Source organism: Plectrocnemia conspersa, unplaced genomic scaffold (genome assembly GCF_051122295.1).
Source record: "Plectrocnemia conspersa isolate PC_06_02 unplaced genomic scaffold, ASM5112229v1 ptg000006l, whole genome shotgun sequence".
In the NCBI taxonomy this organism is placed as follows: domain Eukaryota; kingdom Metazoa; phylum Arthropoda; class Insecta; order Trichoptera; family Polycentropodidae; genus Plectrocnemia; species Plectrocnemia conspersa.
The window spans coordinates 9,576,331-9,603,642 of record NW_028277170.1 but is presented as its reverse complement, the minus strand read 5'-3'; the positions used below and the strand labels follow the sequence as shown (position 1 = coordinate 9,603,642).

The following is a 27,312-nucleotide window of genomic DNA, read 5'->3' as shown; positions in this document are numbered from 1 at the left end:
TTTTGGATTGGTTGATTTATCAAGCACAATCGAATTATTATTGACAACATCGTTATATTTCGTGTACAAACTTGCGCGAGTTGCACGTGTCATCTGTGAATCTTTGAGGCTGTGAGTCTGAACGTGCTTTTTCAGCAGTAGGCTGCTTAGGAACCAAAATCAGATCAAGGCTAAATGATAAAACACTTGATGCTTTGATGTTACTTCGTGAGTTTTATTCAAAATAATGTTTTCAATTAATTGTGTCTATGAATGTACATGTGTGTTCTCAAATAAATATATAAGACCTTCCCTTTTTTATTTTTATTATATTATTTTCTATTTTAAGTCCAAGACTAAAATTATACGTACTTTATACATTGTACGTTATAAAAAACAGATGTAAAAATATATTGTATTATTCATTTTAAATTATTTTTATCGATAAAATAACATGAAAATTATCCCTTGACTGGTCCCGGGATCCCGGGATCGACTAATTGCAATACCGAAATCCCGGGATCAAAATTTTAGCCCGGGATTGAAATCCCTAATTATGAGTAATAAGTAAAGTTGATCAGAAAGAAGTCCGACTATATTTTTATGATACATTAGTAGTACAGCAGCACCCAAAACAAAATATGGTGCCGTCCGCTGAGACGAGAATGGAATATTGATAGCGGATTACCTTCCTAAAAGACAAACCATAACCATAAGATTTTACACCGCGAACCTTCAATAAATTATAAAAAACTAAGCTCCATCGCCAAACATTGTTTCTACTGCAGAAGAAAAATCTGAAGCTATTGATTCATGAAAATCAATGCAAATTCGATAGGAGTAAATTAAAAAACACCTTACTAAAAATAAAATTAAAAAACTTTATATATTTAAAATGAACTAATATATGTATATTTTTAATTGACTTGCTAATCATAAAGCTCCCAAGAATGACTGTATTCCAATAAAGCATATAAAAAATTGATTTATTGCCATCAAATATTTTTTAAATATTATAAACTCTTTTCTGTCTATATTTTCTAATCGCATGTAAACAGGCAAATGTAATAGTTATTTTTTTTTATTTACAGGTTCATAAGTTTACTATTTGTCAGATATTATAAAAAAAATAATATTAGAAAAATTCAATATGAAGTATAAAAACATGTTATTAATCAAAATCTTTGTCATAAAAATGACAACAGGAGCAGTGTTCTTGGATATTAATTAATTAATTGAAATTAAGTTTTCAGTAAATTTAGGTAAATTAATTAAACGAATTAAAATTAAAAAATATATTAAAGCTGACCATTGTAATATTTACAGTTGATTTCCCAACTGGTCCGCAATTCGATCTTACACCGTGATTTAAAAATAGCTACCCTTACTGAACTAATAAATACTGAATAATTTATTTTAATACATAATAAACTATTTAAACATGTACTATTTATCATAGCCTATAATAATCAATCATAATAATGAAATAAAAAATAAAATTCTATGGTTTTATCAATTTATTTTGCAAAAACAATTAAAAATAAAAATCAAGATAGCTCAAAAGCTAAACCTAATCAAAAATAAAAGAAATGAATCATCTTAGATTACCTTATCTTATCTTTGTGACAAAAATATTATTATACGGTGTAATCTTTATTTGTAATGAATCAGTATATTGCTGCAATTATGTTTTTCAACATATTAATAAACAATTTTATTTCCTGAACAGCTTTTCAGCGTCATAAACTAATTTAAATGATCACGATGCACCAATAACGTAGGCAATTTATTATCTCAACCTTGGACTCAAATCTATGCAAAACAATTATTAAATAAATACATTGATATATTATATTAAAAAATGTATTTACAAGCTTATGTAGCACCAATGCTCATAAAATTGTATTACATAAGCATTTAGCTTCACCTAAATGCGTACGAGCGACATAAACTGCATATTGAATCAATACAAGAAGTAATATTAATACACTGTTTAAAAGTTTATAATTTAATATAAGGGCAGTTCAAGTCTCGACTTTGTAGTGAGATATTTATAAATGAAAGCACAATGGTAAAATATCATGGAATATTCCGCAAATACATCGCGTGCATATGAATAAGGAAATTGAAAACGACTTATTTACTATACTCTAAATATAATATTAAATAAATATTTTCATAGCAATAAATTTATTTTACTTTAAGTTTTAAAAGGAATTTATTGTACATACCATATAAAAGGTTAAACGATTTGTGTATTTGCATATCGGTCTTCTGAAATTATACATCACTCTCTTTCATATTGTATGTGTTATTGCATATTTCACCCATTCCTTAAAAAAAAAAGTTTTTCTTAGACCCTATACTCTTCAATTATTTATTAATTACCTAAATACGGCAGTTACGAGTTTATTTTTTTCTGTATGCATATGATTTAAAGTTATTCAGATGCATTTGATCTATTGAAGACTCTTTCACTCTACAGAGTGATTTAAATGATTTATGAAGATGGATTTTGATCAATCATCTGACCTTTATAGCATAATGTGTCATTTTTTTGCTCCTTCATTATTCATATGATCGGGAGTTTTGGCCCATGGACGACCGGATATTACCCAACCTAGCTTTTGAGGCCTAGCCTAAGGCCTCCTTCCTTGATCGTCTGAGTGACGACTGCAGTCGGGTTGACCGTCGCGATTTAGCTACTGATGGTCTCCGGCATCACTGCCTTTTATGGTGATGGAAGGGACCAAAGGGTTCTGGTGTATAGCTTCTTTGTTATCCGTTGCGTGCACCACTGCCGTTATCATTACTTGAATCCTACGAGTCCAACCTTATGGGCGGGCACCCAGCTTGTGACGGCCGGATGAGCGAGACCCACTCCCCGTAGTACTACATATTTTATTAGAGTTACATTAGTATTTCTCTCGTGCGCACGTGTAAACGTGCTCTTGTTGGCTGGCCTGCATTGCTTTGCTCTGCATGCATTACGTATCATCCTTATCACAACACCACCCCCTGAACTTCGGGAGATGTATATGTTGCTTAAGTCGCAGCCTTGGCCCTCGGTTCCTCTCAGTGCCAAGCCCTTGCGTTACTCTGCTATGCGTTGTTCGTCATAAGTAGTGCCTCGCGCCCTACTTATGACGTTTGGGTTTTAACCTTATGAGGGGTCCCTCGCTCTCTTACACTATAATTACTTGCTCCGACTCCATTGATAGTTAAACTATTCTCGAAAAAATCTAGTTTTGGGTTCTGAAACATCTTCGAGAATCACGACCACGTCCTTTTCTGATGCCCGTTAGATCCAAGACACATTCAGCTGTCGCCATCCAGCTCCTGGCATTGCTGATTATTGTACACGCGAAAATTCCACACCAAAAAATCCAGTGTATATTGATTATCTATGATCAGAATTTATGTTTTTTATTTGCGCAATAATCAACAAACAGCTGGCATTGCACATTGATCAATGAGTATCAGATATGAGGAGCTGGTTTGTATAGTATTTTTCTCCTTTTTACAATGTATTATTGTTTGTATTGTATTGTAATACAGTGTATAGAGAGTATTGATGGTTGTTTACCATCGTGACGTATTGGGGTAATATTTGATGTGACAATGGTTTAAATTAAATTTAAATAAATATTTAACCGACGATATATAAAGAGTTTTAAATGTTTTATTTTAAAATAAAAATTGTTTTATTTAATTTTATTTACAAATAATTAAGTAACTATTATACAATAATAGTAAAAGAAAGACCAAAGAAAAATATTAATTATTTAAGGTAGAAAAGTGGGGGTTTTTTGTATTATTCTTTTGAGAGAAAAGTGTTTTAGATTCCTAATACTTTTAGAAAAAATATTTTAAAAGTAATAATACAATTTATTTATTATATTAAAATAATCTGGACATCACTTTATTAATTTTAGTTATTGAAATATTAATTTTTTCTGACAGCACTTGTAAAAAATGCAAGCAAATACACAAAATATATTTATGAGAGGTCATTGAACGTTTTGATAAGACTTGATTGATATGTTTATTGTTACTTCGGGAGTGTAAATAATAAAAGGGTAGGGTGTTTATAACATCACACGGTTCATAATATAATAATTTGTAAACGTAATTCATTATTATTCTTTTAATTAAAATAATAACTGTTATATTTTTATTACATTTATTACTACTAAGAACTAAGGTATGGAATTGCGATATGATTATTTTTACAAGACTTTCTTTTGCGAATTTATTGGTCAACACGACCTATTTAATAACGTAATGTATGTATATACGTACGATAAATTACATTAAATTTAATTTATATAAATTAATGCTTTTTTATTTTTCAAAATATTATCTTTTTTCTTGTCTCACTTTAATTATAATCAATTTGTAAAAATTAAGTATTGTAAAACAAGTAGTAGTGATACGGGCGCTATGAGTCGCCGCATTGTGTGACATAATAATTGAAAACATGCGACTCTCAACTTACATAATGAGATAAAAATATACAATGTATCATAAGTTTTGTCTACATCTTACGGTCAACTATGATAATGCACAACATAAAATTATCTTTAACGTTAATAGCAGAATATATTTAAAATTAGGTTATTAGCATAAAATATCGTTTATCAGTCAAACAATTTTTTAATTTAAAATATATGGAATGTCGTATATGTATTATACATTAAGAAATCGGATGTTTTGGAAAATAAATAATCAAAAGGTCCAGTTATATCGTATTATTTAATATTTAAACATAGCCGTACTGCTTTGACTTACTTTCATTTCTGCTCGTTACATTGCGACTTTAAATTATGAGAGAAACATTCATCTCTCAATTCCTGTCACATTGACAGACAGCATTTACGTCTTATTATGAAATCACTTGAACCGAAATAACAGATCGCTAACAGTAAATAAACAAATGTTCACATTAATATGTATTCAATAACTTTACAACGGCTCTAAACTTTCTGAGCCTCAAATTCCCCAAAACTATTCAGCATATTTTTTTGTAAAAATCAAGAAACATCTATTTTAGCGTGGATGGATAAATTTTCTAGGCGTAACGTCTACTCAATAAAGCACTTTTTAAAGTTGCTAGGGGCGGTGTTGACAATCCGTCAATAACCGTGGACTTTCGTGTGTCCCTTATTAATTTGCTTAAAGCTATACACTACTCTTGTAAAATTAAAAAATTAAAATATCCCATGATACCCCAAAAATTTAATTATTAAACATAATTACTTAGGCAATTTTTTTGTGTATTTTTTTATCTTAATATAACATTCCTTCGTCATTAAAGAATAAGCGTTATTCAATGTCGAAAGGATATCGAAACTTAACTGGTCCCATGAATTTGGTTGACCCTTAATATTCACAAACAGCTGTAAGTTATCACTTATCGCAAAACGCCCAAGGTAAAAACGCCTCGACTTTTATGAATACAACGGTACTATTATCGTCGATCTGATTTATTTCCATCTGTGAACGCGCTCGGAAATAGATTCGGTGGTGCATCCACAATATTGTATGTGGAACATAATTTCGGAAGCGCGACAATGTGAGCGTGAGCACGGTGCCTATATTACAGGAGTACGCAAACTTTTTAAGCAGCACCCTAATTTTTGGAAAATAATTTTAAATCAGTGGAATATGTGAGCTTGTTTTTTACTGGCATTTTTGTTCAGTATCAGCTTATTTTATGAAAATCTACTATTAAATCTGACTCAACATCCGATAATCTTGAGGATAACTATGGTTTAATAGGCAGTTTGGAAAAGTGATAATACCTGTGAATCTAAATTGTAGGCATTTATTTGAAATAAGCGCTCATGGATTTGCAATCTTAATGTCATATCATTTTTTTTTCATCATTTTTCTTAGGCAATAAATGATTCGGAATAGAAATACCGGAATTTTAGGAGCCTATCGACTTCTTTTAATTGCTTTTCACGGATACATTGATTACAAATATGTGCAGAAAAACAAAAAAATACACCAAAAATAAAATTGCAAATATAAATCAATTTGCAAAAATTAAAAATACGTGTCATTAAATATTATAAAGTGAATTCTTTTAAATAGCAATAACAATAATTTTTCATATACTTTTGATTTAAAAATATATGTTTTAACACATTTTTGGCGTTATATTTATGAGAGGATTTTTTTTAAACATTTAGAAAACAGATTTTAAGAGTGAAATTATTGTTTACGAAACAGTTTTCAATTATAAGGGAATACATAACATTACTAAACAGGCAAAATGGTTTATCTTTTTTGGGAATAGTCTTTCAGTTGTACGATAGATTGCTGCGAATTATTCATACTGAAGGATATCATATGTATACTGGACGATTAATATTTAGCTCAGAAGAGGCTTTCTTCTACAGGCAACAAAAAATATGCAAGGAAGAAGTTGTAACATATAGAAAAACAATTTTTATATGAAAATATTTGCATGAAAATATAATCGTTTTTATGTACACTACACGTGACTAATCAAATAAATACTATTCTAATATAATTAATTTATATATTATATTAGCTAGTTAAAGAAAAATAACAGATTATTAAAAACATGGATCGAAAAACATATATTCAAATGGAAGATTGCTTCAAAAATATGCAATAAACAAATATAACCAAACAGCAGGTATGTAAATAAGTAGTTTTAATTTACATACATAAATATATTTACTGTTTCATATACCAGAGTAATAATAAAAACAATATATTTTGCGTGTTTTATTTTAGGTACTGGTACAGGATATACCCTAAATATTAAATTATATAGATTTAAGACATAATTTTTGTAGTTAAATAATCTGAACTGCAGTGGATTTAATAAGAAAAAAATATTTCTGCTCAATCTTTTAACAAAGTATCGCGCTTTTAGCTCGAATTCATAATGAGAATATTATGCTAATCCTAATCATACAGTTTCTTGTTAAAGTCTCAATCTAGATTACACAATACACACCCTTTATAAAAAATATCAGCTCGCATATCTCAAGGCTACATGTGATATCCCGCGACATTTGATAATGATATGCGCTATTGATAAAGTAGACCAAGATGTGGCGTATTTAATTGAATGAGACTAAATCTCATAACAAAGCAATTAGCTGACATTTATGATTGTTACTGATTTATTTTTATAATCTTGTCAAAAACACTGCATCTGCATTAAATATATTTGAAATACTTGCATAGCTATAATTGGTGAAAAATTGTTATATAATTTATATAGTTATAATTGCATCAAGGCTATAATTGCATCGTTTGCCGCGCCCCATTGTTTATGTACCCCTGCACTAGTGTGAGCGAGAGAGCAATACTCGCGCTAGTAGCGAGCGCCAGTGAGCGTAAGCTGTGTGTGCGTAAGGTCAGCAACCTTTACGTAATGACGACGTGACCGCGAAACGCCGCGGCCGACAAGGGCACACGGACTAGTTTTGGCACGCTGCACAGTGGGATAGAATCGACATCTAAGTCAAAAAAATAATGCCCATTGCAGTGTTTTTCAATCGGCGTGCTGCGATATATTGTGACGTCAATATATGTTCATCTTGAGAATTATACTTATTCAAGGCGTGAACATATTTCGTTGGTCGAATATATATTTGTGATTCGCCGGAAACGTCTCGAATCAAGAATATAAAAGGTCTGACACTTTGTCATATCGTGAGATGATGATGAGAACAACACAGATGATCAAGCGGGAGACCCGAAAACATCACTTCTCCACCAGCGCTCAGTCTACAAAAATATTTACATCTCGACAATATTTCGTTTTTGGTAAATTGTACAAATTAATTGAGAACTAAAATTATTTATTATATGTTTATTGAGTGTTCGCACAAATAAAGATTCGCTGTCTGGATAAAACAACCTAAAGTCGCTGTGGATATGATAAAACGACAATCGACACCTGTAAGCATTGCCAAGTGGCACGTTGTTACATTTTCCAGATTCCTTCCGGCGAAATACTTGTATAGTTTACGAGTAAATGTTTTAACTAGAAATAACTCTATCGAAGACAAAACTGACTTACAAATTTGTCGTTTTTAAGTTTATGGTTAATGAAATATGTACAATTATACATATGTATGTGCGCGATGTACAAAATGCTATATACAGTTATTTTTAAACTCGAACCCAGAAGAAGATAAAGACGTCTCGTTGCTGCTACACGTTATAAAAATATGTAATTAACAGTACTTCGAACCGGAACTTAATCCGTTATTTTTGTCGAAACGAAGACCGAAAAAATATTCGGTTCGGTCCATGTTCAAGCACGCAGTCATAAAAAATGCAAGCTGTGCAACATTTTAAAAATATTTGGAACAAATTACGATTTTTACAAATGAACAAGCACAATCAGCTAGTGAATCATCCGATGAAAAGGTAGACGATTTATAGGATTTTTAAGAAGTAAAGAATTGGCAATAGAGACACATAGATTTCCTATTTCTTCAGATGTGCACATTGAATTTATATTGAATAACTTAAACCATGTACAAAGACTACTCAAAAAAAAAACCTATTTCAGAATTTTGAGAAGAAAATAAAAATACATATCCTCATTTATACAAAATTGCAATGGTGGTTTTAGGAGCTCCAGAAACACAATTTAGGATTGAAAATGCTTTCAACCCTAAATTGTGTTTCTGGAGCTCCTAAAACCACCTGGCTTCAGGAGCTGGCTAAAAATTTATTTTGCGGACAATCGAAATAATATAAATGAAATTACATTGGAAGATATATTAATAATTAGAGGAAACTTTCATATTTTTAGTTCTAAATAAATATACCTAAGAATCATGTATACTTCAACCGTGAATATACGAATTAGCTTTGTTTACATATGTTTCGTTGAATAAATTATACTGTTATATATATAATATACATATAATTATAATTATTATACCTTTAAATAATCATTAATTATATTATTTTATTAATCAATATAGTTTTTTCATAGACAATAGAAGAAATAAAATGTTTTAAAATATGGTAGAAAATTAATTTTTAATATTGTACGAATAAAAATATTTAAAAATAATCACTCATAGCTGAACTGAATACCAAGAACCGTAAAAACCGATATTTTTTGAGAACGAAAACCGAAACGTAAAAAATAACGGTTCGATGCCCTTGTTATTAACATGATGTTATAGCCACGCGTCAGGATATTGATATTATTCAGCTAACTCGTCAACATATTATGTCAGTGAGCGTAAACTGTGTCTGTAAGTTCATTAAGCCTAAGAAGAGCTTGTGAGAGTTAAATTAGATCTCAAACCCTCGTTGAAACCTTCCGCAATAAACTTGAATCTGGAAATCGATAAGAATCGTCAAGTTTCACAACAGAATTCTGATCCTCATCGAAACCTTCACACCCACGGGATTCATTAACGACACGTGCAAAATCTTAACTTAGATGCATGAAAAGGAAAATTCATATAAAAAACACACGTCAAGGTTTTGCACACACACAATATGATTATTATCTATACCATGGTTTCCCAAACTATGTTCCGCGGAACACTGGTGTTCCGCGGGTCCAAAATAGGTGTTCCGCGGAGCCTAAATAGATATTTCACAAAAATTTGGAGTATATTAAAAAAATTGTTAGTCTTGCTAATACATAAAAATTGTTCATAAATCTGATAAAAAAGCTTGAAACTATTGTAATTTATTGCGTTAAAACAGGATTGGGTGTATACTTTTGGAAATATAAATGATTTAAATAAAATTTGCATAAAAATGAATCGATTTTCTTGTACATTAATTTAGTCTGGTTGCTTACAATACAGATTTTTTTCCATTTTGACAAAATAAAAATATTACAGAATTTACAAATTATTCAAAAACTACTCATGGATCTTTGGTTGAAAACAGGAAATTTGACGAAAGAAAGGCCAAATATTTCTACTGATACATCTATCATCGAAGAAGAAAATAATCCAAAAACTGAGAATACAACTAATCAATATTATGCCTGATATAAAAAAAATTGTAATTTAAGAACCCAAAATCATCAGTCATTAAGAGTTTTATTTATTTGAATTTTTATGTTTATTAAATAAATGATATTTCTTTTTTAACATTTTTTATTTTTATTTATACTATTATGAATTACCCAACCTAAAAAATAAGCTAAATGTTCCGCGAAAGTTTTCGGATTTGCCAAGTGTTCCGTCGCTGAAAAAGTTTGGGAAACCCTGATCTATACAGTTAAACACATTATTGCACAAATTAAATATTTGTGTTCCACAGAAAAGTAACACATGTGATTATACATTTTCTAGCCGATTGAAAGAACGAAATTTAGTTTAGTGTATATCATAACTCATTTTCGGCAAAAATATTGATAGAATAATGTTGTAACACAAATCTACCACTTCAAAAATGATATTATTCTACATTGCTTCGCAGCGATGTTGATTACTCAAGAAATCTAGCAACAGTTTCATTCTAATAAACTGCTCTTCGTTGTGCACAAATGTTTTATTTACAAATGCTTCGTATAATCGTAAATGTCCCAATGATAAACTTTTTATAGAGCGTTTAAGTGTTTTATGTATTTAATTAGTTTATAATATATAAATATATTTGCAGGAATATTAACCAAGATCTATGAACCGGACTAGTTGAGTCAAACTTCCGCCTTCCAAATATAAATGTGATAAATTCGCACTAATTTGAAAATGAAATATGTTTGCACGTTTCGTAATGAAAATATATCTAAGTACGTTTTATATATTTCATCAAAAATTCATTATGATTATAATTATTACACGGAACATGTATTGAAAACATGAGTAGTTAAATTAATTTGCTCAATTAAAGTAAACGTCTCAGTAAAAAAAAGTTTGTATTAGGTTTATTATATATTTACAAATATCTAATTATATATTTACAAATGTTTGTAATTGTAATCTACAAGAAAATTACTGTATGCATATCGCACAAATGCTTATCAGGATAAACATTTCATAACGTACGTTAAAACAGTGGTGTAGGTCAGTGTATTATAAATACATGAAAAACACATGTATGTACATATGTTTGAATCATATATGGACATTAGTTTTTCAATGCTAACGTGTCTAGAACAGGCCCAGCCAACAAGTCGATTATGAAACAACGTATCAAAATATTTACAGCTGATAATCGTGTCAATTAAAAAGCAAGGTGTTAAAGGTATTTTGTCGCGGATGAATTTGCACTACGCGCATCAACATTATGTTGCTAGATATTTAGTGGGTTTTTCTCAAACGGCTTTTTTAATAATATTAATTTATTATAAATCATGAGCAATCTGAAAACGACAAGAACAACGGAGTTATTCTATTTTTCGTCATAGTTCAAGATAAATGTTGCTTTTTGATATGTGGGATTTCTGTTGCAATATCTAATATAAAAGGAAATTTAAAGCGCCACTTCAACACTACATATTTAATTTCAATCTGATTTTTCTATTAATTAAAGTCAAGAAACTAAACCAGTTCAATTCAACGCAGCACATTGAGAAGATTGGGAAGGCTTGGAAACAATGTGTATGTGTTCCACACGAATTGAGTGAATAAAATAAGCCGGCGCATATCCGCAGATTCGGAGCTTCTGGATCTTGAATTTGGATTTCGATCATTTACAGTGTCAAGTAACAAAACTTATCTCCAAGCCCGGGTTCATTGTAAAAAAGTTATTTTATGTATATAGTGGGACTGCAAAGGGATTGTGTAAAACGAAATTCTTAAACCTGAAAGCCTATATTGTGATAAATTTAATCGTTTGCACGAGGAAGTAACTATAAGAACTGCACTTTTCAACAGAAGTCGAATAGTTCTACAACACTGTATTCTCCAGACCTTGCTCCTTTCGACTATCATTTACTTCCCTTGCTCCTTGACTATTATTTACTGAAAAAGCGGCTATCGGAATATCTGAATCAAAGCCTTCAACATTTTACCCTAATGGAAAATGACCCGAGATGTGGGAAAATGAAAAATTATATTTTTAATAAATAAAATAAAAATGTAAAAGTATTATTTTTATGGTTAATTAAAAAACGATATTTTGGGTTACGTAATATATGTACACAAGTACATAAAGTACAAACAAATGTAAATGCAAAAATATAACCATTTTTGTATTTTGTAAATACACATTGTCAAAATAAAATTGTATTTCTATGGTATAATTCTAAGTTTACGTAAAAGTAAAATGTCTTTATCAACGTTATAAAAACTAATTTTAAAACCGGAGACGTTAATTAGAAATAAAATGTCAAAACTTTTGCGTGACACAAAAAGTGATATTAATAAGATTTCTCGTGCAGCTAAGCAATGAAATTTAATAACTCTGAAACTTTGCACATCAGCATTTAACCGTTTAAATAACGCGATATTTTAATATAAATAATTATTTAATGTACACCTTTATGTACGTGCAATTAATTAAGCAATGGATACATTACAATTCAGAGCGATGTTGAATAAACAATTTTAAGCAAAACTATATAATTATATAATATTAAAAAGTTACCGACAAAGTTTATAATGTATTTTGATAATAACTTAATTACATCTACTTCTACAATATAATCTATATAGTATGTAAAACTTTCAAAAGCTTGCTATTTTTAATAACTGAAAACAGTCAACTTAATATTTATTTCAGAAAATTCGCAAATTATATTTTAAAAAATAACACAAAAACGCATAGCTTATTTCGTAAGTTAAGCAAAAATATGAAATAATAATAATAATAGTGCGCTAAATTATATATTTATAAAATTTTAAATTTTTGTTTTAATGTTTAAATTAAATAAAATTACAAATCGCTCATTAGATGATTTGTTAATGAATCTATTGTAGTTAATATATCTTTAAAATATTTGTTTAAATAAAATGTTGCAATTAATTTTAATATTAGAATTTATTATTAGTAAGCCAGTTAAAATATAGTACACTGGTTTATTCAGTTGAATGTAGGTGGATATGCTCGTAATGTTTATAGCTTTTCTCAGAAGGGCAATTTAAAATGTTTACTGTTCGAAGAAAGCGAGAGTCACTTGAAAATATACTTAACCACCTGTTTAAAATAGCACTTCTCTACAAAGTGATACATACACTAGCCAAATAATTTATTTTGAACTTATATGACATTTTCTTATTTATCCAGTAGTACAAAACAAACAATAATGCAAAAATCTATGATAAAATATAAAAGTTAACAAAAATATAAATAAATCGCAAAGATCAATGATTTTTTTTATAATCTAATATAGAAAAGATATATGGTATAGTTACTTGAATATGTCAAAAAACTTGTTTATTTATTAAAGATAAGCTGTCGATAAGATCGTTAAGATCGTTAATGTAAAATTACACACTGATTTTGGCAGTATCGTTAGTTTTTCCTTAATGTATTATGGTTTAATTATTTAAAAATCTGACAAAACACGCAAAAAATATATATATATATATATATATATATATATATGCATATATAGTACATTTTTAAAACGTGGTGGCTTAGTTTTGTGCTCTATCTCATATCATATTTATGAGTAGTAGTAAATATAATTATTTTATTATTAAAATCACTACAAAAAATGTATGAAATTTTTTTACTTGTTATAAGTGCATTATTTTTTAGAGCTTAAATCATTCAGATGCAACAAGACATACATATTTTAAAATTGCTATTTATGTTAAAAATAATAATAATATTTTTTTATTTTATGTAAAAAAAATCATTTAATTAAATCATTAATTACAAAAGACTGATTTGTAATCGCTGCATATTTTTTTGTGTAAATCGAAAAAGACAAATACTTAATGACAGCGATAAATTATATACGTCATTAAATAACAGAAATAATACATTTATATTAAAATAATATTTTTGTAATGTCTGGGTTTCATTTACAGCCATGAGAAACTAAATATTATGCTATTAAATCATAAGCCTCGGCATATGATATACAAAAAAATATTTGTTATTTCAGATTAAGTCAAAGAACCTGCCATAAATCAGAGAGTTTAAATTTATCCGTCGCAAATGCTTTGAGAAAAGATTGCACGTGCATTCGGGATTGCTATCCAAACGGCCGGCGATAATCTGCTCTAGTGGGCAACAACAATATGTTTCAAAAAAATTTATCCTATGGTAGGATACCCAACAATTTATCATCAGAACTCGAAGAGCTCTCCAGGTTGGACTCACTAGGTTCGTACGAACTTCGACCAAGAGGAGGCCGACCCAACTTCAGAAGCCACCGCTTCTCTCTTTACATTACTCTAGTTCAGCTCGACGTTCGGAATCCAAAGTTTAAGCCTAGGGCCTACGGATACACCCTCACGTATATTAACTGTACGTGACAATAAATAAATAACAAACTTAAGACACAAAGGGTAGGATACTACTGTGGGGCCCAACTTGTTAGTAAAATGACAAGACTATCTAATGCAGCCGGCAAAAAATATTCGTAGAAACTGTTAATCACGTAACACACTTAACGGAGTCATACATGAGATAACGGTTATTCGCATACAAGCGAAGCCGCTAGATACAAAGGGAACACCTGCGTTTTTTTACCCTAGCATTTCGTTCAAACCGAGCTTGTAGCAATGTGTTTAAATATTGCGTAAATAATAATGTCACTCGATTTAAGAAGTGCATATTACGCAGCAAATTAAATTGCAAAAATGCAAACAAAATAATCGTAGCGTTTCGCGCATTCGTATTACCGAAAAAATGAGATTTTTTACAAATGAATGCCCATTGCATTGGAGATTTTTAACCATTCCAGCTTTCATTCATATATGGATTGGATCGAGAGCCAAGTAGTCTATTAAATCCAGTGTTGCCTCAAGAAATCATATAAGGTCAGTAATTAAAATATGTATGTAAAACTTAATATAAATTATAACTAATAGCAATAAAGAAGTGTGTCAATACGCAATCTTTAAAAATCCATAAGTTTATTTTTAATTAATTCAATATGTGTAATAGGTGTAACACGTAAAAAATACTTTATACATATATGTATGCACAAAAATTGAATGGAAAATGGTTGTAAATTATTCGAATCCTCGAGGGAATTAGAGTAAGAAGAAGATCTACCCTTCGCGAGTTGAAAATTAATCATAAAAATTATGTCAATAGGTTAAAAAAACAATAGATAGACACAATAATAAGATAGTGCATGATATGTTAGAGAAAATCAAGGATATGAGCGAATAATGTAGTGCAGCGGACCAAGACCCATACTAAAAGAATAAATCGATCATCCATTTTTTTGTATAATAATGCTGTTTATCCGCACCGCCGCGCATTGCGCAAACGTCACCCTATTGCGCCAAATATGTCAAAACAAAACCACGCTCGCCAAACAATAACAAACATAATAAAGATACTCACAGAAGTGCAGCGCCTTGTTGCATTTGTTGAGCGCCGCCTCCGGGTCTGATTTGGAGTGTAGCAGGCGCTCGGCATCTTGAGCGGCACGCGCGCTCAGCAGCTCGGCGCTCCACCACCGCTCGACGAGACTCTGCACGAGAACGTTGGTGGTGAGATGGGTGGTGGAGGGTGCGCCGCACGCGGAGCAGCGCGCGCGCACGCACGCACGGCAGCAGGTGTGACCACACGCCGACGTCACCGGCCGCTGCAGCACGTCGCCGCACGCGGGGCACGCGAAGCTGCACGACGCGGGTCGGCGAGGCCTGGAGCGCGCACCCCGGTGCAGGCGCGCGACGAGCACGCCCGCGAGCGCGCACGCCTCCTCCGCCCCTGCTTGCATCGGCGGCAAGCCCTCACCGCCGCATCGACCCGCCCTCGTGCGCAGCTGCAATCATACAAAATACAAGATTACATGGGTGACACTATTTATTATGTAACGGGTGGGAGTGGCGCGCATTCGAGCTTGACGACCGCATGGGGATGACGCAGCCGCGCGGTAAAGCAAGCGACGTATTCCAATAATGTATAGTTGTATGATGCTTTATTACACCACGCAAAAAAACTTTTTTAATAATAAAAAAATATAAATTTTCTTCATACAAAACTTTTTTTATGCAAAATATTATGTCTTATTATATTTAGTCGTACAACCTCAAATAACATTTTAAAGTGATTTTTAATCTTGGGCCTTTTATGTATTTATGTATTCATTATAAAACTGATGTCAATACTTAATAAGTTTCCCTAATGTGTCATGACAGCCTTAATAAAAAATATGTATATATATATATATACATATCAGTGGCGTGCCGTAACTTTTAAAACAGGGGACTAGAAGTTAAAAAAAATATATAAAAAAGTTAGAAATGATGATTTTCATATTAACATTTTTTTTATATATTATATTATCATATATTTATTTATTTTAAATCTCTGTAACATGACAGAAATAACCCCAATACGTTACAACAAATTTAACAAAATTAGAAATGTTACTGTAATTTTTTTATGTTGAAGTAGTGATTTACATATGTATAGTGATAATAATTTGAAGACGTCAAATTGTTATTTCTCAAAGTGACTCTGTTAAATGAAACGAAGTATAGTCCCTACAAATCTGACCTACGCCAACGCACACAACGAGTATGAATAATATGGTCAACGATTTAAATATTGTATTGTTATTATTTTTAAATTTTAGCTAAAATATTTTAAAGGACTTGTCTAGTCCCTCTAGTTCAATAACGGTACGCCACTGATACATACTATATGTATATATATAATACATATTCTGTGAGTCACCACAAACATGCATACACACACAATTAAACGCACCAATTATTAGACGGTTTCTATACATTTTAGCCCCCTCGCCCTTTCCAATGTCACAAGGTGTCACACTATGCCAGACCCCCTTCTCCCTCCCCCCATACGTCACGTCACAGAGCTAAAATTATTTTGATTTACAAAGACAATAGTATTATATATAGTATATATGTATTTATGTGCAAGCGATGTACATAAATAATTTCTTGCAAAAGTTCTGTATAATAATAACAGAATATGTACTCGATATTTATAAGAATTTATAGTAAATAAATCACACGCTGACACATTGGAACTTGGTGAATTGCATTATATTTCTGTTATAAGAAAACTTTTTGTTAAAATAAATGATAATAAAAATATATTGTGCATCCTTATGAACAAATTCAAATTTATGATGTCATATTTTTTAATAGACTGTCACAATACTTCCGAATCCCTCCCCTCCCCCTTAAACCTGTCTCATAATTTATAGAAGCTGCCTTACCAAAAATTAAAAGAAGCATTCCAGAGTAGGGTTTGTGATACTGGTAATACCGGTACTGAGGCAAAAATCGATCCTAGATACTACCGGTATTATAAAATAAAATATCTAATAATATTTTGAAAATAAATATTATTGCGATGTTCTAAAAAACATATTAAATTATCAGTAATTAATATAAAATTATTTTAATAAATCATATCTTAAGCACATAAATATCACAATCATCAATCTCATAAATCTGTTTTTAGGAAAAAAAATTGAGCTCCTTTCTCGTATAGTTCTTATTTGAAACTTCTTATTTTGTCAAAGATGGACTTATTGTTCCAAAAGAAGAAAGATTTTCAGTCTGCATATTTTTTTCGACAATATAATAAAAATGAAAAAATAAATAGGACAAAAAGATTTTGTACACAGTCGTCTTAAAGGTTTTTATTGATACTCACAATAAAGGATCAGCGTAAAAAATATTTTTAGAAGTACGCGAATGTAAGGAAGATTGTTTAAGCGCTTCTTATTGTTTGAAACACGGAATATTTATAAACAGTCAGGAGAATAATTGGTCATAAATATGGGCAACGCAATGTTCATTATATTAAAAAAAAAAAACAAATCATGAAGACAACAATGGGTACTACGTATTCATTCAATATCTTTAAAGAAAATGTTCCGACTCTTGAATCCTTGGATTTATTCGTAAAATTCGTAAGCATGAATTAGCATTTAGCTATATATTACATCATAAACTTAGCTTTGAAGCTTTCACTTTAACTTCGAATGAATGAACATCTATCAGATTAGCCGACTAAACAACGTTTAAAGATACTAAACATGACAATTAATGTAATGTAATTGAAAAACAATTCTTTGTTAATTGTGGAGCTCGAGGACACTATGTGCCATGTAAAGTATTTAGCATTATTTTTTTGTTCATTTGCGCATATTTATATTTACACGACATACTTGAATTTACATTTACTTCTCTTTTATCAAATAATCTGCATCTGCTAAAAAAATTCCACCTTTTCAGTAAATCAAAAATTAAAAGCAGTAAAAAAGAATTTGATGGAATTTCAATTATCATTTTCTCGTAGAACAGATTGAAAACTCCTGCTCAAACTGACTGGAAAATTAAACGAAAATACTAAGTATAGTAAACTAAACAGTTTTCCGAATATACTTATTTGATAGAACAATGTTTAATTATTCAATGCTTGGCTTTAGTTTTTCACTAACAGTTAACTTTAATTCAAAGTTTTGTTAACTCGATTTATTTTAAACGTTCCACAACAATCTCCAGTATCAACCGGAGTGCAAATTGTTTCACAAGCATCTCTTGATTAAGCTCACGTTTATAGTTTTATTCGACCTGCCCTGCTTTCGTTGCATAACAATTAAAACTTTTAACAAAGCGTTAATCATATTAGTCACATATTAACGTATATAAAGTACGTACCCTATTGTTATCCGTCGATTTTACTTTGCTACAATAGCAACACATACAAAAATACCTGAAAAGCGCTTGCAAACAATCCTTCCATTGAATATAAGTATTTTCTCAAAAGAAGTATTAAAAATATGCGGATTTATTGAAAAGGCTATTGTTATACTTTAAAAATAAATATCGAGTGGGTAGGTCAAAAACAAATTGTGTAAAATGGACAGTTCTTAACTAAGGAAGCTTCAAATTAGCTCAAGACGCAATAAAATGACATGATACAATTATGTTTATTTCACAATCGACAGTACATACAATTAGAATGGGTTAGCCGAAATTTATATATGTACATTCATTTGCAATGAAAATTATTATTTATTTATAATGCTTTTGCAATTTGTTACAGCTACACTGTATTATTTATTTTGCTAATCAGATTTATTGATGTTAAATCAGTAGGGTCATAACTCAAATATCTAAGTTTTTTTGATTGCAGTATATTTAACCAACTTTTCTTAGATAGTAATTTCGATGATTATTACTCAACTTAAAATTGCAGATAGGTTTTTGAGTTAATAACAATGATTGTTATGTGCTATTTTCATATATAGTATGTGTTTTATTTATTGCTTAAACCTAAAATAAAATGAAGAAGTTCGCTTATCCTTTTTTTTAACATATAAATATAATAGTAACTCTTCGATATTCTGTATTGTATTGAAATTATTTTTTTAAGTTATTATTGTGCATTATTTATTCTTAGAAAATGTAACTATAATATATACAGCCACTATAAGTTTGTTGGCAACTGTTACGCTTGGACTATATAATGTCTGATTGTTTTCTTGATTTTATAATTTATTTTACGTCATAGAGTGTACTAATTTATTGTATGCATTCGTTCTATATATTTATGTTCAATACTACCGTGTCCTGCAAAAAATACAAGACAATAAAAAATATGTATGTATTAAACCCGAATAATAATAATATATATTGTAGATGAAATTTTAGGCGCCTAAATCAAGGGTGGTTAAAATTATCATTACAAATTAAAAAAAGGCTTGTTGTGCTTAAAATAATTTAAGTTATGGGGCTTATCAAATTATATTGACAGTAAAATTGCGATATTTTTATTAAAACTATTAATTTAATAATTAATTAACCAAAAATACTCTGCCGTAAGATATTCAGGAATAAAAATAACCAACTTAGAATAATATTAAAAATGAAGTAATAGTTGATTAGTGAAGCGAGGACATAATACTAAGTTATTTTAGATTTCTTTTGATTGTCCTCCAAACTGCTCAAAGTGCGCAAGTGAAAATGAGTTGGCCTTTGGGTGAAAATATTAAAAAAATGAACCATTTAGAAATTCTTTAATTAATTTTAAGATTTCATTAGACAGCTAATTATAAAAATATAGAGACAGGATATAAATTTTCTTAAGTATTCCAGTAACCGCAGCTTCATCGGAAAGAACCTTCAGTAAACCTGAACTAGTCGAAAACTATTTAAGATATTTAATAGCTCATGATAGACTGAGCAATTTAGATAATCTTTCGATTGAAAACAAAGTAACACAATTATTAGATATAGATAGAATTATAAATAGCTTATAGAATATATTTTTTTTCTACAGGTGGCTGTAAAAATTAAAAAAATATTATAGCTCGGTTAATATTATATTATATTAGGACCAGAGTAAAAATAAGAAAGAACAATTTTAAAGAGAAGGGTGAAACTTTCTTCAAATTGTAACAAGTACAGTATAAAAATCTTAATTTTTGTGTCATATTTTTTACAACGTCTGATATTTAATCAGAAATTTCATATTTAAATTAAAATTAGAATTTCCTATGTTTGTTTAATTTTTTAATATGTTAAACAAAACATGTATCAGTACTATCTATATGAGGGGAGGGGGCGCTAAACTTAGGCTTGCCCCGGGCGCAGATTTTTCTTCGCACAGCTCTGAATGGACACAGAAACAGCGTGACACAAAAGACGACAAAGCGCACGTATCAATAATGTCGTATACTACATAGTTCATAATTATTCAACTATACAATATTCACATAATGCACGTGCATAATATATTAGATTATAATATGTGTACGTGTGCATAAAATGTTGCACAATTTGAAACTAGTGCGCATAGATTTATAAACGGTGATGCACACTATCGCTGTTGACGCGTTACTATGTTGCGCTACTAAAACGCATTTGTAATAGTGCAATGTTGAAATATAGGAATAAAATACATAATTTAATTTTTTGTGTGTCAATGAAGATTCACTCGATAGCAGCATTGGCCAACTGCATTATTGATATAATCGATTATTAAATTATTTTATTTATAATATAGTCTCAATTGAGAGGATACAATTTGTTTAAATATATATATTTTAAAACGGATTATAATCAATGCAATACAACAGTTTTTACATAAGATGTTTATTATAAATAGTCTGAAACGTTTTTTTTATATATATTGTTCTTAAAATGTTTTATTCCTTTTGCGTATTTAATGAAAATACATTACTGAAAAATACGAAATGTTTTTCTATAGCATTTAAAGTTGTTGATATGACCTTGAAGTTAAATAGCAATAGCAATTGTTTGAATTGAATTTTTTATTATTATATATAGCATTGCTCTATAACGGTATTTTAGCTTCAATATAATTATGTATACATAAGACAATAAAAATACCATTAAACATAGCCACTTTCAAGCTATTTATACATTTGTATAACCCGTTTTACTGTTGTAGATTTTCTACGGTTATTATATTCGAGTTGCTTTCGAGACAATGCATTCATAAAACTGCGAAAGTGAATATACTTTCAGTTTATTAAAGTGCAAGGTTAGTTCGGTTTCATCAATGCAAATCATGAAGTTTTACGAGTTATTATCGATAGGATTCTTTCACTTTTTAACGTATTTACACACGTTATTACAAAAGAGGAAATAAGTCAGTAACTAATACGCGAAAAAAAACCTGGGTTAAAATATTAAATTATATAATTATAATGCAATCAAGTTTTCCAAGATTTTCCTATTGCTTGAAAGCAGTATGCAAACTTTTATAATTAGAAAACAGAGAATCCTTTTTAGTGTAAATTTCTTTATAAAAACAGCGCTACAAGAAAGATTGCTTTCACGTTGTTGTTATTTATTTTCTAAATTCATACGCAATGTACAACAATCTCGCAAGAAAATATGTAAGTTGAACAGAATTCCACTTCTCTAAAAAGTATATAAAATGCTAAGCCTTATATATAAACATATTATGATGTAAACCATTTTTAAAACTTTGCTAATGTTTGTTCACATTCTACAAAAAAATGTGTTTAAAGATATGTATGTATAATACTATATGTACTGTGACATGGTGCATGGTTTCCCGTTTTGAGATATAGCATACTGATTTTTAGTAAAATTATAATTTTTAATAATAAATAAAATAAATAATAGAATAAATGATGTTTTAATTTATGATTTTATTATGTTTTTTATATATTAAAAAATTGGAGATTCACAAACTTTCAAGCACAAGAAATAATCCAGACGTTTAATATTTAGGGATTGCAATACCAGTAATACCGGTATTATGACAAAAATTGACCTTCGGTACTACCGGTATCGAATCGAATCATTTTTTATTAATATTATATAACAATGTATTCATAATTTCAAAAAATTTCAAGGTTGATAATTACCATTTCAATTTTTAACTTTATTAATAATAATTAAACGCAAAATATTATTGAAATCAGTTATATAGTTTTTACCCATATTCGCGATACATATTACGTATAATCAGTACGTGATGCTTTACACGTTTACGCTGAAATTGAATTGTGTCACTATTTTTACGAATCTAATACATCTCTATACTATGTACTTAAGAGATAAAAGGTTGATAATCACTATTATCTACATATTATGTAAAAAAATTACACCATTGTTAAAAGTATATTTTTTTCTAAATCGCCTAAATCTGATAATATAAAAAATTATGCAATCCAATAGCTCTCGACATATCTAGCATCAGAGCTGCATTGCTGTCTTACGTTCGTAGTAAGTCGCGCACTCATTATTGTTTGCGTAACACATTGGCGGCGTTGGACTTGCGCGCAATGTCAAACGCGAAACGCACGTGCACAAATTTATTATATATAATTAGTATAAAAGCAAATTGTGTTTACCGGCTGCGAGTGGGTTATGCGGCGCTGCGCTGGCATGAGACGGGCGGCGGAACAACGGGTGCTCCGCCCCCGGGCGGCTTGGGCACGATCGCCCGCATCTGAGGACGCGCCATGAGTAAGTTGCGACGGCGCGCGCCGACTCGCGCCGATTCATGACTTTGGGAGAGTTTGCGCACAATAAGGGTAGTATCAGAGACCAACCGAACAGACTGCTAAGACCAAAGGTTTAGGTTTATATATATTAATTAGGTTTGTATATCGGCCGTAATTTCCAAAGCTTGAAATGGTACAAGTTTGTTTAAAAGTCAATTTTTAAAGCCATACTAACTATCCAATCTGCTTAAAATAGTATATCGTAATTAACTTTTACACCATCGGAACCATCCGATGATCGTGAGAAAAGACTTGTCGCAAATACACGTTAAAAGCGTTATAAATCAAATAATTATTACAACGTGTCGCGCATGTGTATGTGTGTGTGTGTATATATATAATATATATAATTAAATACAGACAGACATAAATCACGTTAAAATATGTGGCTTTTCACATACCAACTAAACCCACTCACCGTATATGCACGAGAAAATATTAAGATCTCGATGTATCGTATTGAGCAGTCAAATGGCCATTGCCAAAGAAGAATTGGAAAGTGTTTTAGTTCTATCCATTACAGGTAAGAACAGAGGACACAACCGAGTACTATAACCGCCCTCTGGAGCTCACATTTGAAGCTGCTTGAGCACCGAAGGATGGTCGACTATACCTCAATTGTTTAATTATATAAACACTTCTGTTAGTTAACAGCAAAACGGATCCCAACATTCCCATAATAAAATCACTAGAAAACAGGAATTGATTCATGTACACAAATACCCAAGAAATTTACGCTATACTTTTTCGAGCACTGCTGCCTGAAATCCATATAATGAATCCAGCTTCTAGTATGCTGCAGATTAGGGCATCAAAAATAGTACGTAATACTCTGTCAATCTGCGATCTGATTGCTTCTCAAACGTCACATCATCTTTAGTAAAGAAAGGCCCGTCTAGAATATATCCACAGAGATGGTAGAATTATTAAATATTTCACTGGCATAGATGACCTTGAAAATTAAATTGTATGACATTTTATGACATAAATCCTACTTCCATTAATAATCGAAAACCTCATATAGGTCGAGAGAATCCCAAATTGCCTTCTCTCTCTTGAAAAAGCTTCATATAATAAAAATATATCATTAATAAACAACATAAGTTGGATCCTTGCGTTACTTCATTACAGGTATTATATACTTCTGAAAATAAGTTTTCATGAATACCTTCATGAGACTTTCGGAAAATCCTAAAATATATCATTTATTCACGAGTAAATCATGATTGACTTTTTTGATAAAATAATGTCGACTTGTACACCAGAATTTAATGATTTCAAAACTGATTTAGAAAAAAACCTTAGTGACAATGACGGAAACCATACTGCTGTTCAAGAAGCATACACCTGCATACTTTTGTAGCTGCTAAGAGCAACGTTACTGGTCTGTAATTATCTGCTGTAATGCTACAAATATATTATCATTCCCATGTATAATATTTTATGGATGCATTGCATTGTCCTTCACCTTTTTAATTTGTATTTGAACCAGAGCATACTATATATTTTAATAAGTTCTTAATAACACCAAATTGACCTTCATATAATGACACAAGTCGAACATAATACAATTCTTAGTTTCGTTATGAGAATAACAAACTTCAGTGATGCCAGTTCAACTATATTACTTGTATCAATTGTATTATAAGCAGGTCATTTTAGAAACATTTTTTAACAAAACGTTCAGTTTAACTGAAGTCTATTCAAATATATACATTAAATATTTTAAGATTTCGCTTATCAACATTGCGACTTCTAGTCCTAATAATATTTAATTATTGCTCTCATCATTGTATTAAATACATATATAAATACATATATTTTATTTAGTCTAAATAATACCTTAAATTTATTTTATATTGGTATGATATACATACGTATATGCGTTTATTTTAATTAGCTTTTAGTTAATTAGCTATCAGCGTCCACAGTTTTAATTGTTAGCTCAATGTCTCTTAAGGAAATTTCTTGGGTAATCGCAATGAGTCGATAGAGCTCAGATAATTATTCCATCTCTAAGCCCTGTGCGGATTTAATAAAAAAAACTTTTAATAAAATCATACTTATTGTATCATACGTCAATAGAGGTAGGTATGTTATTTGTGTATCATTAAGAAGTATATCTGCTGTGTTAAAATTACAAGAATAATAAATTCACTAAAAATTATTTAAATATAAATAATTCCTTTACACTATCTCTCTTTAAAGTTGTATAGTAAAAGTAAGAGTTTTATCGTATAATATATTAAAATAATAAAATATTTATTTATCAGGCAATAAAATTTCAGTAACAGTCTTTCGCAGAATCGCTTAAGCGCGCTTAAAGCCTTAACTGCATCGGCTTGTGTGAGGTTATAATCGAAAATTCAAAAAGTTTAAATTACTTTCCTAGTGTCGAATACCTTACTTGCATAGTAAACAGTTTCATTTTCATTAAGCGCTATTATGATAAAATATAAAATTACTGCACCTTCAGGTTATAGGTATAATTTAATAGTTATTAAAAATGAGTATTTGATTAAATATTTTTAGGCCACATTTAAAATTATGTTAAGGTTTTTTTTAGATTTTTAAAAATAATATTTTTATGACACATAGTATAAAAAAATGAGTACACCCCTTAACATTTTTTTTTCAAATATTAAATTGGATTTGAAAACCATTTTTGCATTGTTTAACGATAAATAATATGAGACGCATCGGTTCATCGACACTGGCCAAAGTCTGACCTTAAATAACATTGTGCAGGTCGAATAACTGGAGTTCGTTGTACAGGTCGAGTGACTACAAAAGCGGCATAAAAAGTGGCAGTAAATTATTTTTTAAATTCTGAGATTCATGTGCGCCCAAGATCAGTTTTAAAAATCTTTGTAAATCTAACTAAACAACTTAATACTCATTTCATGCAAAGTAAAGACAAATATTGGATTCGTCGTATTTTATCTACGTTCAAACATTGACGATGCAGAAGTTCAAAATGCTCAAACCTAATATAATATATTGAAATTTCATCTGAGAAAAAGAAATTCATAAGAAAATATGATTAATTTTAAAAACATAAAACTAGTTTTTTTATGTTAAATAATCCGTACAAATTTTAATATAATAAATATAATAATTACTACACACATACATATGTTCTTACAAAACTTAGCCTGTATAATTTAAAGAAGTTCTTTTTCTGCAGTACAACTTTTCTCGTTATTATTAATTTCTCCGGAGAAAATGTTAATGAATATCTATCTTTTACCTTAGAGTAAATATAACATCCCATCTTTTTTTAAATTCTACACATAAATATCAAATTAACATTTTTAAGTTTAATTGGCTGGACAGTGAGATTTATGTGATAAAGGAAAATAAAAGTTTAGAATGGAAGCAATAATATATGTTCAAATTTCAAAATACAAGTATATATCTCAACAAATTTTATTCACAGTAAGAAAATTATATTTTAATTTATTTCTTTATTGCTTTTTTTAATTTCTCATATATTTTTTCAAACAAAAAAACATAGTACATTAAGTATATAAAAATAGCGAAACGATTGAAAAGTTTGCGTCAATAAAATCAAGAAAATGTATTTTGAAATAATTTACAAACACGTATATGTATATATAATTTAAAATAAAAATGTAAATAATTGTGTAAATAAGAATGTAAATAATTATGTGAACGAAAATGTAAATAATTGTGTAAATAATATTGTAAATAATTATTGAATCATCATGAAAATTGTATTTAGCCTTTTATTTTATGTAAATTATGTTTTTTTAACAAACATACCAAAAACATATTTTTTTTATTTTATTCAAATTGAGAATTTAATTTAAAACTATAATAGTATATTATTAGGTTATCCCTGACCCTATTACTCCCAAATGTTGTTTGTAAAAAACTATTGATGAGTGATTTTTTTAATAGTGTTGTGTATTTTAATTTTAATTTTATTTAAAATAAGTTAATCTTTATTTTAAATTCAAGAATTTTTTATTTTTTCAAATTAAATAGTATGCAAGTTAGTTTAAAAAAATCGATATTTCGAAAAGCAGTGGGTACCAATTAACATGTTTGCCTGTGAGCCAGATTCAGGACGTGGGGGCCATGATTATTATAATTATGTATATATATATAAAAGGTCAGAACCAAAGCTGTTTAGCTGTGATGATCTCATAAATCTATTCTCAAATTATTTGACCAATAGATATCAATTCGTCAAGTATAAT

General features: G+C 29.7%; 1 protein-coding gene across 1 annotated transcript in view; it reads right to left on the bottom strand.

The window, feature by feature from the left end:
* The window catches only part of LOC148234189 (LON peptidase N-terminal domain and RING finger protein 1), a 67,790-nt gene that overhangs the window by 32,906 nt on the left and 7,572 nt on the right, over positions 1 to 27,312 (bottom strand). Inside the window, exon 2 of the mRNA XM_088187899.1 lies at positions 15,433 to 15,856. Within this exon, the coding sequence (XP_088044025.1) occupies positions 15,433 to 15,811 (379 nt within the window). The 5' untranslated portion in view covers positions 15,812 to 15,856. The remainder of the gene's footprint in view (positions 1 to 15,432; positions 15,857 to 27,312) is intronic.